This window comes from Myotis myotis, unplaced genomic scaffold, assembly GCF_014108235.1.
Source record: "Myotis myotis isolate mMyoMyo1 unplaced genomic scaffold, mMyoMyo1.p scaffold_m19_p_17, whole genome shotgun sequence".
Lineage (NCBI taxonomy): Eukaryota > Metazoa > Chordata > Mammalia > Chiroptera > Vespertilionidae > Myotis > Myotis myotis.
In genome coordinates, this window is record NW_023416321.1 from 36,999,847 (window position 1) to 37,012,012 (window position 12,166).

General features: G+C 46.5%; 1 protein-coding gene across 1 annotated transcript in view; it reads right to left on the bottom strand.

Annotated features, from left to right (window-relative positions):
- The window catches only part of LOC118671499 (NACHT, LRR and PYD domains-containing protein 1-like), a 77,999-nt gene extending 72,760 nt beyond the window's left edge, over positions 1-5,239 (bottom strand). The window contains exons 1-2 of the mRNA XM_036339738.1: positions 5,124-5,239; positions 4,410-4,781 (exon numbers count right to left, since the gene is read on the bottom strand). Of these exons, the coding sequence (XP_036195631.1) occupies positions 4,410-4,746 (337 nt within the window). The 5' untranslated portion in view covers positions 4,747-4,781; positions 5,124-5,239. The remainder of the gene's footprint in view (positions 1-4,409; positions 4,782-5,123) is intronic.
- Between the last annotated feature and the right edge of the window lie 6,927 nt (positions 5,240-12,166).

Genomic DNA, 12,166 nt, shown 5'->3' on the forward strand with positions numbered 1-12,166 from the left:
ATAACAAAAGGTGGAAGAAGGCAAGTTTGTCCGCTTTATTCTTCTCAATTACAAACAGCCATAGACTGTCCAAACAGTTATGCTGTCAGCGCCCCTCAGTAAAGACAGTGGGCCCAGTGGGGATGCACTGAAGCTGGACCTTGAAGTGACCTAGGTGCACTCCAAGGAGAAGGTCCCTGGTCCCAGCAGCCTTTGTTGGGGTCCTTTGCCCACACTTGGCTCTGCGACTGTCCAGGGAGTGAACAAGTTTGCTGGTAGCAATACTGGAGCCACCAGTGAGACAGTAGTGAGGAAGTTGTCCAGTGCCTTTGGGGTCATGTTTGCAACAAAGAAAGAATTTCCTTGAAGTTCAACCTGGAAGACGGACAACTGACTTGGAAAGACAGATGTTTTGGTACTTTACCCCCAAATACACCGTCTGCCTATGCTTTTTCCTCCTGCCCCCACCCCCCCAATCCTGGTTTGTTTAAATTTCCCAATTATGTATTTAATCTCAAAGTAATATGTATCTTGCTCATTTGTAGACACTAATACAAATGATTAAGGAAAACACCTGATCTTGGGGAAGGGTAGGTAATAACATTTAATATATACACACACACACCATATATGTGTGTGTGTATATATATGTATGTATATATGTGTATGTGTGTGTGTGTATATATATATATATATTATGTATACATTTTCTTTACAGGTAAGTGTTTCAATGTTTACAAAAGAATATGTGATTGCTAATAGGAGACATAGAATGTTTATGAAGAAATTGCATTCTTTTCTCTTTACATTTGCACTTCTTTATTTAAATATACAGTCTTGAGATGACACATTCCTACAGTTGAAGAAGGGGTCTTGACACCTCCTAAACCTGCATACTCAGTCTCTGGCTATTGTAATAAAAAATATTATGACAAGACTATGTGTGATTTATCTTTGGTAAACCCCTACTCAATGATGGGACATCAATGACTGAGCCATTACTGAATACTCTGTGCCTAAAGGGAGGAGCTTAACACATTTATTAGTTATGTGTGTTATTTTCTGTCACAACATTTTCATTATATTGAAATAATAAATTTATTGGATGAAACTCCAAGAGGAAACAAGAACAAAAGTATTAAAAATAACTCATGTGAACACACACACACACACACACACATACACACATAACTCATGCAGATTAAAATAATTTGGTAATGGATACACAATACAAAAAATGCAAATTATGACAACAATGGGGGAGTAAAAGGTTAGAATTTTTAGTTGTGATTGAAATTAAGTTGTTATGAGTTTGAAATAGACTGTAATAATTATAAGATATTTTATGTACATCTCATGGCACACACAAAGACAAACCCTTAGCAGATACACAAATGAGAAAGAAAGGAATCATAGCATATCACTATAAAACTCATCAAATCACACACAGCAAGAGAGAAAGAAAGAATAAAAGAATTATATAAAAGCTAGAAAAGCAATGATAAATCCTTCCCTATCAATAATTACTTTGAATAAAAAGCATTACCTTCTCTAATCACAAGATAGAGTGGCTGAATGGATAAAAAATAAAAACAAAGCACAATAAAACCCAAGATCTGACTATATGCTGCCTACAAGAGACTCTCTTTGGCTTTACAAACACACTTAGGCTAAGGGAAAAGGATGGAAAAATATTCAATGCAAATGGAAACCAAAGAGAGCAGGATTAGCTATTATTATGGCAGACAGTGAAGCTTGAGCTTGTAACCATCAGTGGCAGGGCCTGGGGCAGGAGGAGGGAGAGTGGCACAGAAGGAAGGGAAGAGAAAAGGGGACATGGAAACTGGGGGTGGGGTCCTCACAAAGCAAGCAGCAGGGTGGAGGGAGAGATCACTGGGTCTGGGTTCCAGCCCTGGGTGTTTCCAAGTGCTGTGTGAGCGTGGATTTGGATGCTGGGATGAAAAGAGAAAGAGGCAAGGGTGTCGCTGAGATTTCCAGCCCAGGTGACTTCATATGTGGAGGGTGAAATCAGAGAAGTCAGGAGAGGGGACTGGCTTGAGCTGAGGAATAGGCCTACCCTCCTCTTGGGGTTCACCTGGAGAACAGAGTCCTCCTTGGATCTTTCTGGACCACCTAGACCCCAGAGTTATTATGACCCAAGCTGTGCCTGGCCAAGGACCATGTTACACATGGCACCTGGTTGGGTAAGATTCATTGCCTGGCCTGCCTGGGACTTAGTTTACCCATCTGTCAAATCAGAGGTGGGTGTAACCTCAACACTAGAATGTTCCTGAAAGATCATTTCTAGGCCTACTGACCCACCCACACCCAGGCTTCTCCATCTTCTTATGGTGTTTTATTGGCCCAGGTCCTCATGCAGCTCTAGGCTCACCTGGCTGGGAATTCACTTGCTGCCTTGCAGCCCCACTTGGGGCCTCAGGACAGCTCAGCAAGGCTCACATTTCCAACTCTATCCATATGTCTGGCAAGTGTTTCAAATTCTCTCTATGTCTTGGAGGACCCAGAACTCAGGGTCAAAGAATTTCAGCACCGTGGTGGAGTTTTGCTTGGGTGGAATTGGGGAGAAGAGGAATGGGGGCAATTGTGCTGTAGGAAACAGATGAGGAGGTTAATGCTTGTTAGCAGGATGGGCAGGAACTAGGGCATTGAATCTGGGGGTCTTCAATGGAGAAGAACTGTGCTGACATGAGCAGAGCAAGGACCATAGGCCAGGTACAGAAGGTCACCAGGGTGGCCCAGAAATGGGAAAAACTTGGAAAACAAGGCCCTCACCCCCAGGGTAATCTTTCTTCCCCTAGCATATCACTCATCATGGGGTGTGCACCTCCTGATCTTTCATATCTCTGGCCTTGCTGTTCAGACCCCCTGATCTTTCCTCCCAAAAATAAGATCTGGGTGTCAGTTGTATTTCAGCTCCAGGCCCAGAAAGGCAGCAAAACCATCTGTATTGACTAATGACCCTTTGCCCTGGCACAAAGGACCCACTTGGAAAGCTGATGATTATTCTATTGAGATCCTCCCATGGTATCTCCCCTAAAATCTCCATTATTAAAAGCTTTTAGGATAGAGGACCCAGAGCGGTCTCCCTCCTGGGAGCATGCCCATGCCTTTCCGTACCCCTCCCCTTCCCCCGTTACCATTATCTTTACCTTCCTCACTCCCAAGCTCCAAGGGCACTTCCTTTGCTTCTGTAACTTTTTTTTTCTAACATCCTTTTTTTCTAACATCCATTTCTGATACCTCTGTGATTTTCTAAATAAATGTTCTCTTATACTTTGAGTCTTGGCTCTGAATTCTTCCCTAGTCAGAACTCAAGTACTAAGGTTTCTGAAATGAGGTCCAGTCTGACCCCACTGGTCTAACACCTGGTGCTATTCTCACCATTTTGGTCAACAGCATCAGAAAACAAGAGACCGGTCTTAACTAGGAGAGGTCAGGAGGAACCAGTGAACCCACTGCAGCCTGCCCCACCCTCTCATTGGAGAATGGTGCCCTGACACTGCTGGGCAACTGTCCTGATCTGGGCTTCAGGAACTTTGCATCTCTGGTTTTGCCTCTACTTCCCCATATATGTCATGGCTCCTCTCTGTGCCTCATGTCCCCTCACATGAGGCTGAGAGCCTCTGCCACCCACAGCTGTCAGTAGTAATAACATCGCGAAGGCAGCAACAGTAGCAACAGAACAGTTCATTGAGCACTTACTAGGAAGTGGACTCTGGTAGGTGTCTAACATGGATTACCTCTTGACCCTCCTACAGTCCAGGGGGCAGGCTCCTACCCTCTCATTTTACAGATGGAGAGAAGATGCAGAGAGCAGTGAGGCGACTTGCACAGTGTGGTCGTGCCAGGACTGGAACTTGCTTCTTGCCAACTCTCTTCTGTGCTTATAGCACAAGACCAGGCAAGTGGCCTCTTGGGAGGTGGGTGTGAAACCCACACCCTCCTGCGGGTGCCTCCTGAGAGTCAGCCTCTAGTTTCTCTGGCCCTCTGAGTGCTCCCTCCCAGGTGCTGTGAGTATCCATGGGTTGCTGGGAATGCAGTGGTCAGCAACCTGTGGTTCACGAGCCACATGCGGCTCTTTGGCCCCTTGAGTGTGGCTCTTCCTAAGCCTTAGGAATACTCTAATTAACTTAATAACAATATACCTACCAATATAGTTTAAGTTTAAAAAATTTGGCTCTCAAAAGAAATTTCAATCGTTGTACTGTTGATATTTGGCTCTGTTGACTAATGAGTTTGCTGTCCACTGCATTAGGCATTCTTCCCCCACAAGCCTTTTAGCTGAAGTCTAGTTTGAGCCTGGATCCCCCCTTTGACAGGGCAGTCCCCAGAAAAAGGTCTGATGGGGTTCAGTGGATCGTGGGTAGAAAGGAGAGCAACAGAAGGCAGAAGGTATGTTGTCTACTCACCTGACTTCATAGCTGGCTCTTTCTGGGCTCCGGCACACAGCTGGCTCAGGCCCATCTGCTCCCAGGTCTGCAGGGCCAGGTCCCAGGCCTGCTGCTCCCCGTATTGAGCCACCAGTAATGCGGCCACCTCCATGCCACCCACCTTCACTGGTTGCGTTGGGGTCGCCCCAGGAGAGTGCTGGCAGAGATGCTTATCAGGCAGCCGCAGCAGGAAATCCCTCAGCTGCTCCTTGCTCATACCCTCTAACATCCGGGCCAGTGGCTGCTGGACTCCATGGGCTACCTCTGCTGCACTGGCCATGTCTGTTGCACTTGCCATGTCTGCTGCACTCGTCATCTCAGTCCCGACACTGAGGGCCTCAGGTATGTTTACTGGGGAGGAGGTGGGTGGAGAGGGCATTAGGCAGGTAGAGAATAGCAGTCATTCTTGTCCCCTACCATATCCCAATACCAGACTCCCACTGGGGTCATTACTGTTTCCCTGGCAAACTCCTCTTCAGCACTATGAACCCACTTTTGTAATCCTCTTGGTTTCTTCCAATAGATTATGTTGGGAGAAGAGAGGTGAAGGGAAGAGGCAGGAAAAGCCATAAAAGGAGAAGCCCAGAGAAGGCAGAGACATTTGCAGAAGTCAGGCTACTGAGATGCTGAGGTGGGGGCAGTGAGAAGAATGAAGTGGTGGGGATGGGAGGTTGGGATCTTCAGGACACTCACTGTTCTGTGCTCTTCAGTCTTCCCTCCTGTGAGACCTGGAGCTCTGGAGCAACCTTGAGCTTTAATGCTGACAGGAGGTAGGGGAGGGGAGAGGCCAAGCCCAGGGTGGTTTTTTTGATCTCAGGATGGAGCTCAGAGCTGCTCCACCCAGATCTCTTCATATCTCTCCTGGTCCTGGGTAACCAATGGGGAAGAATGGCCACACCCAGCCAGAGCGGGAACAGAGGGTGTAACCAGGGGAAGGGTGGGGTCAGGGCAGGCCTGCAGAGCTTGTACTACTTAGAGCCAGACATCTACAGGCCACATCTACAGTCAGGCCATGGGCATGAGTTCTGGTAGGGCATGTGCTAGTGCATGAGACAGGACAGTAAGCCCAGACAGGTGGAATAGGGAAACTGAGCAGATATCTGAACAAACTGGCAGAGCAACTTACAGCAGACACAGAAGGTCACCTCCCTAGAGATAACACCCAGTTCTCAGTTGTATTTCAGCTCCAGGCCCAGAAAAATAGCAAAACCAGGTAGGTGACACCAGGACAGCTGCAATGACTAAAGACCCCCTGCCCTGGCACTGACCAATCAGTAGAGACCAGGACCCTGAAAGAGCCCACCGAGAAAACTGATGAATACTCTGCTAAAACCCTCCTCTAGAATTCCCACCTGCAAGAGAGAAAAAAACTATTAAGACCAAGGACCCAGCATGTGCTCTCCCTCTGGGGAACACAACCATGTCTTTCCCTTCTCTCCCTTCTTCCCCCACAGACACACACCTCCTAAAGTCTAAAGGACCCCACAAGACTTGCAACCAGGGGAGCCATGGGCAGCAGCAGCTCATCCCAGGCTAACCTCCTGAATCTGTCTCCCTTTTCTCAGACTTCCCAGTGAGCTAAAGCAGCCTTGCCTTGGCTCATTTATTTCCAATAACATTTTTAGAAAACCAAAGCAGCCCAGCCTAGGTCTCCCTGTTGCTTCTTCTATGCTAAGCCCTTCCTTGTTTTACTGTCCCCAGCTATAATTAGCACACCCTCATAGTCACTTAAACTTGTGTTGTGAAAACTTTTCTACAAGAAGTCAAGAACACACATACTGTCCGTCCTTATGCCAACCTGCTCAAGGCTAGGTGCCCTGTCCAATAACATCTGGTGCCCCAGAGGGGACCTTGTTTCCTGAGGCTATAGAGCCCAGCTGGCTCACTTGCTCTGACTAGGATTGTCTTATCATGGTATAGAGTGGCAGGATTCCAGAGGAGCCCACCCAGAACCACCTCGCAGATTCAGACCCATGCTACCCAGCTGGGGCCCTCTGGGCCCTACATGCACCTCATTTTGCATTGGGTGAGTTCCTTTGGAATTCTGGACCTCCCCCTCATCCCTATGTTAAGGTAAGAGGCTCACTTTCTTTGATCTGTTTTTAAGAAAATTTTGTGGTAGAGCTAAAGTTTAAGGGTTGAGAGAACCCAGGCTAAGGTAGGACAGGTGGACGAAAATGAATGGCTGTTTTTTAACTCCTAGCCTCAGCCCTCCTTAATACTTCTGCAGATATACAATAAACAGGAAGCCTTTCCTAGCAAGTATTTACAGAAATGGGAAAATGTAACTAGAAGTGATCAACTTTAAAATGTTAAAATGTAGCTCTTTTGATGCCTAAATCAAATTTTGCATGCAAAAATAGAAAAAGCTGGCTCTAAAATTAAATGGAATGAATGGAAAGCTTATCTTAATTCCAATCTAAAAGCTCCTAGGAAAAGCAAGGTAAATCACACTCACAGTAGAAAACCAGAAAAACCAGTCTCAAGTAGAGGGAAAACAGCAATTGCATACATTCCTTGTGTTACTGGTGCCTGCAGGTAGTGTGTGGGTTCTTGACTTCATGTAGGAAAGATTTCACAATGAGTCCAGATGATTTTGAGAGTATGTCTACTAAAAGTGGGAACAGTGAAACAAAGGAAGGGCTGAATGTAGAAGTGTAACTGGACAATCAATGGGTCCGTGTTGCCTGTCACTACTTGAGCCAATTAAGGAGAGACCAGATTGAATCCTATCTGATTGTTTATTCCAATACTGCCAGCAGCATAGGAGAGTAGCAGGTCATCCACAAAAATCTGCTCTCCACCCCACCATAAGCCAGCTGCTTATTGAGAGACCAGTTGGGAGCCGAAAACCAGGATTACAGGCTTTATTAGGGGAGAGAGACCTGGGGGCTGTCTCGCAATGGGAGGACAGCAACCCATGCAGAAGTAGATACTCCTTTTGAGGGGCAGGATGGGAAGGAACAGGGGCTTAGTGTACTAAGCCACTGATTGGTGGCTTAATGTATGGTCCATATAGAAACAAGGACTTAGGGTATTTGGCAGGTGTTGATTGGTGGTTCAATGTATAGTCCATATAAGGTACATGGTTAGTCACTCAGGCATTTCCAGATGCAGGTATTGTTAGTCACTCAGGATTTCCCGGCTGCAGATTACTTCATACTCCGCCCACCAGTTGGGGGGAGGGAGGATCTATCACTTATATTAGGTAGAAGGACAAACATTACAGGGGGAGTAGGCAAAAAGGGCAAATGGGCAGTTTACAGATATGCAAAAGGGCTGGGGTCTTCAAAGGGCTAGTGATAAAAGCAAAGGGTGGGGGTCCTCAAAGGGCTGGCAGCTCTGGTTTCTGGCTTTGGTTTCTGCTTTCCATGAGAATAGGCAGCTCTCTGATGGGGAGAATGGGCTACATTTCCAGGTGAGTTCCCAGGTCCCACAGGCAACTGCCATCCAGGTTAGAATATGCCTTCGTTTGTGAAGGAAAACCCCTATTCTGTAAAACTACTGTTTGGAATTCTCTGCTATTCTTTGGACGGCCTCTTATTCTGAAAAAGTAACTTTGCTTTCTAGCCTGCTTGAATAGTGGGGGAGATAAACTTAGCTATCTGACCTTGTAGGCCAGAGAATAAATACATCCAATGCCATGCCAGGTGCATTTTTTTAATTGATAGAACTGTATAGTTTTCAAGGCCGCCGCCAGCAAGCACACAAAGGGCTGGCTCTTCTATAAAAAGGGAAGTTCTGCTTGTAGCTTTGCTTAGATTTGGATTCACTTCCCTGAACCCGCCACGGTGAATAAAAGTGTAACTCCAAGCTCTCAGAGCATTGTTTGGTTCTGGTCCGGTTTTTCTGTAACACGTTAATCAGAATAAAACAATCAGGGTTAACAGAACATGATTAATATTTCTTACAATTATAGTTGGTCCCCAATATTCTATCTCTGCCCCTATCAGAAGAAGAAACAAAAGAGAGCCTAGGTGAGGCTGCTTTGGCTCACTGAGACATAGAAGTCACAGTGGCAGAAGTGAGCTCACTGGAAAGTCAGAGAAAAAGGGGGGCCTTGGAGTCGGGTTCAGGAAGTAAGCCCGAGATGAACTGCTGCTGCCCACTGCTTTCCTGGTTGCAGATCTTGCGGGGTGCCTTAGTATTTAGGGGACAGAGAACAGAGATATGAGCTGTGGGCATGCTCCAGCAACAGCATGCCCTAGGTAGAGTATGTTTATAAAAGCTGGGGACAGTGAAATGAAGAAAGTGCTTTGGATAGAAGAAGCAACAGAAGAAAGTGAGAAAAATGGGGGCCCTGGAGACATGTTCAGGGGATAAGCCTGGGACGAGCTGCCACTGCCCACTGCTCTCCTGATTGCAAGTCTCATGAGGACCCTTAGAAAAAAAAAGCAGAGATAGAAGGTGCATGCATGCTCTAGCAAGAGTGCACCATGGGTTCTTTGTCTCGAGGCTTTTTTTCTTTCTTTGGAGGGTCAGAATCCTAGGGGAGGTCAAAGGAAGGGTTTTAACAGAATATTCACTAACTTTTCAGGTGTGTCTTTCAATGTGTTGATTCATTAAAACATAGGTAAGAAGGGTCAGGGGTTATTTTCTATTTTTTTTTTTTTGTAAGGGATTATAAAAGTCTTAGGTCACCTGAATAGCAGATGGACTGAGCCCCAAAATGGTGCCAGCACCCAAAGATGGGAGTCAGAGGTTTTTAAAGGACAATGGCAGGCTGTTTCTGGGTGAAGAATTCTCTGGGCATGTCGGGATTCTGGGAAACTCTAGAGGGGGCAGATAATGGTTTTAGCAAGTGGAATGAGGTTTAAGCAAGTAGAATGCCCACTGTGAAGTGGCCTAAAGGTCAGTTCCCAGGGGAGGAGGAATTGATTCATATTTTTTTTTATTTTAATTAAATCTTTATTGTTCAGATTATTACATTTGTTCCTCTTTTTTCCCCCCCATAACTCCCCTCCTCCCAGTTCCCGTCCCACCCTCCGCCCTCACTCCCCACCCACTGTCCTCATCCATAGGTGCACGATTTTTGTCCAGTCTCTTCCCGCATCTCCCACACCCCTTTCCCCCCAAGAATAGTCAGTCCATTCCCTTTCTATGTCCCTGATTCTATTATAATCACCAGTTCATTCTGTTCATCAGATTATTTATTCACTTGATTCTTAGATTCACTTGTTGATAGATGCATATTTGTTGTTCATAATTTGTATCTTTACCTTTTTCTTCCTCTTCCTCTTCTTAAAGGATACCTTTCAGCATTTCATATAATCCTGGTTTGGTGGTGATGAACTCCTTTAGCTTTTCCTTATCTGTGAAGCTCTTTATCTGACCTTCAATTCTGAATGATAGCTTTGCTGGATAAAGTAATCTTGGTTGTAGGTTCTTGGTATTCATCACTTTGAATATTTCTTGCCACTCCCTTCTGGCCTGCAAAGTTTCTGTTGAGAAATCAGCTGACAGTCGTATGGGTATTCCCTTGTAGGTAACTGAGTTTCTTTCTCTTGCTGTTTTTAAGATTCTCTCTTTGTCTTTTGCTCTTGGCATTTTAATTATGATGTGTCTTGGTGTGGTCCTCTTTGGATTCCTTTTGTTTGGGGTTCTCCGCGCTTCTTGGACCTGTAAGTCCATTTCTTTCACCAGGTGGGGTAAGTTTTCTGTCATTATTTCTTCAAATAGGTTTCCAATATCTTGATCTCTCTCATCTTCTGGCACCCCTATAATTCTGATGTTGGTACGCTTGAAGCTGTCCCAGAGGCTCCTTACACTATTCTCGCATTTTTGGATTCTTTTTTCATTTTGCTTTTCTGGTTGGGTGTTTTTTGCTTCCTCGCATTTCAAATCATTGACTTGATTCTTGCCCTCCTCTGGTCTGCTGTCGGGAGTCTGTATAATATTCTTTATTTCAGTCAGTGTATGCTTAATTTCTAGTTGGTTCCCCAATATAAGATCGAGGGTCTCATTAGTTTTCTTGTAGATCTCATTAAGTTTATCGGCGGCTTCTAAACAGTTCTTGAGAGACCTTAAAAGTGTGGTTCTGAACTCTATATCTTCCATTGACAATTTTGTCCTGTTTCTTTGTCTCCGCATTTTGTTATGCTTCCTTGGTGCACCCCCTAGTGGTCTTTGTTCGCAGTCTTATAGTTAAACCTTGTTGTAGCTAATACCAGGGAGGGTTTGACCTCCAGGCCAAGTGGCTGTGAGAATCAGCTGTGTCAGCAGTGAGAGAACTTCTGTCCTCTAGGGAGGTGCTAATCTAGCCTTTGCCTGAGGCTATCCGGCAAATGCCTCTGTGCAGGGCTTGGGCGGGGCGGGTCGCACAGGATCAACAGGGTGGGCCGGAGAGAGCAGTTATGGCGGCTCTCAGTCCTGTCCCCAGGGGCTCTGCCTCTCTGAGTCCCAGCACCCGCTGCAAAGCTCAGAGAGAAAGCTGCACTCGCTCTGACCGAAGCCAGACAGTCCCGCTTCTCCCGTTTGAGTCAGGGTCCCTAAAGACTCGCCCGGATCTGGAGCTCAGAGTCTGCGACTCCCTCCCGATTGAAAACGCCAACCGCACCCTCCTCCGCCAGCCCGCTCCGCGCACTCCGAACCTCAGAATTTGACTTCAGTACTGCGCCTCCTCTGAGTGTCCGTATGCGTTTCTCTTTCCTCCTAGTTGTAGGACTTCCACTCAGCCAGCGTTCCTGTGGTTCTTGGTGATGTCCGTTCTGTCTTTTAGTTTCACTTTTGAAGTAGTTGTTCAAAGCAGCAAACTCCGGCGTTAACCTATGCCGCCATCTTGGTTCTTGATTCATATATTTGATCATATTTAACATTCCAGCCTTTTTATTTTATGGAACAGGGACGAAGGCCATATCTTCCAAAGTTATTCCCTGCTGAGAGGGGTCGTCGAGATCACAGGGGTTGGATTTTGATTGTAGTCAGCTGGAACATTGTATAGATACCTCCTGGTTGGAGCGAGGGGTTGTGGCAGTATGATTTCCCTGGGAGACTGGTTGGTGAAGGCTCAAAAGCGGTACTGTTGAGTGATTTGGTAAAAGCTGTTCCTGAGGCTGCCTCAGAGTCACTTGTTTGGTTTTGCTGCTTTTCTGGGCCTGGAGCTGGAAGACAACTGAGGCCTAAATGTTATCTGCCACCCCAATTATTAACTGAGGCTTTGTTCTGGTGATGTAAGTCTGTGGGGCCTTGTCAGAGAATGGGCAGCTTCAGTCTTCCGTGGCCAGTCCCAGGAGGTCTGGGAGCTCCAAACCGGATCCAGATGGCAGCAACCTTGCTGGACTGGCTGAGGTCTGACCTAGAGAAGATTGGCCGGTGTGGGATGGAGGGTCAGCAATGGAGGAGAGATTCCTGATTGTGTGTCCTCCTTGGCTGGTTTGGGAGGGTCCATAAGGGAGGGAGGCCTAATCGAGGCTGGCAATCGAGTCACCTGAGTAGGATTCAGAGGTAATCCCAGGTTGATCTGCCACTGCCTAAGGCTCTGTGAGTAGCAAACTCAGGGTGACCAAAGTCGGGACGATGGCTCCCCATTTCTGGGGAACTCCCTCGGGTTTCAGCACTAATTGTTAGGGTCACCAAAGGAGAGACGCATGAGGCCAAAGTGGTAAGGGATTATAAATTTACTAGAGGCCCGGTGCACGAAACTTGTGCACAGGAGGGTGTGTCCCTCAGTCCAGCCTGTACCCTCTCGCAATCCGGGTCCTTTTGGGGGATGACGGACTGCCAGATTAGGCCTGATC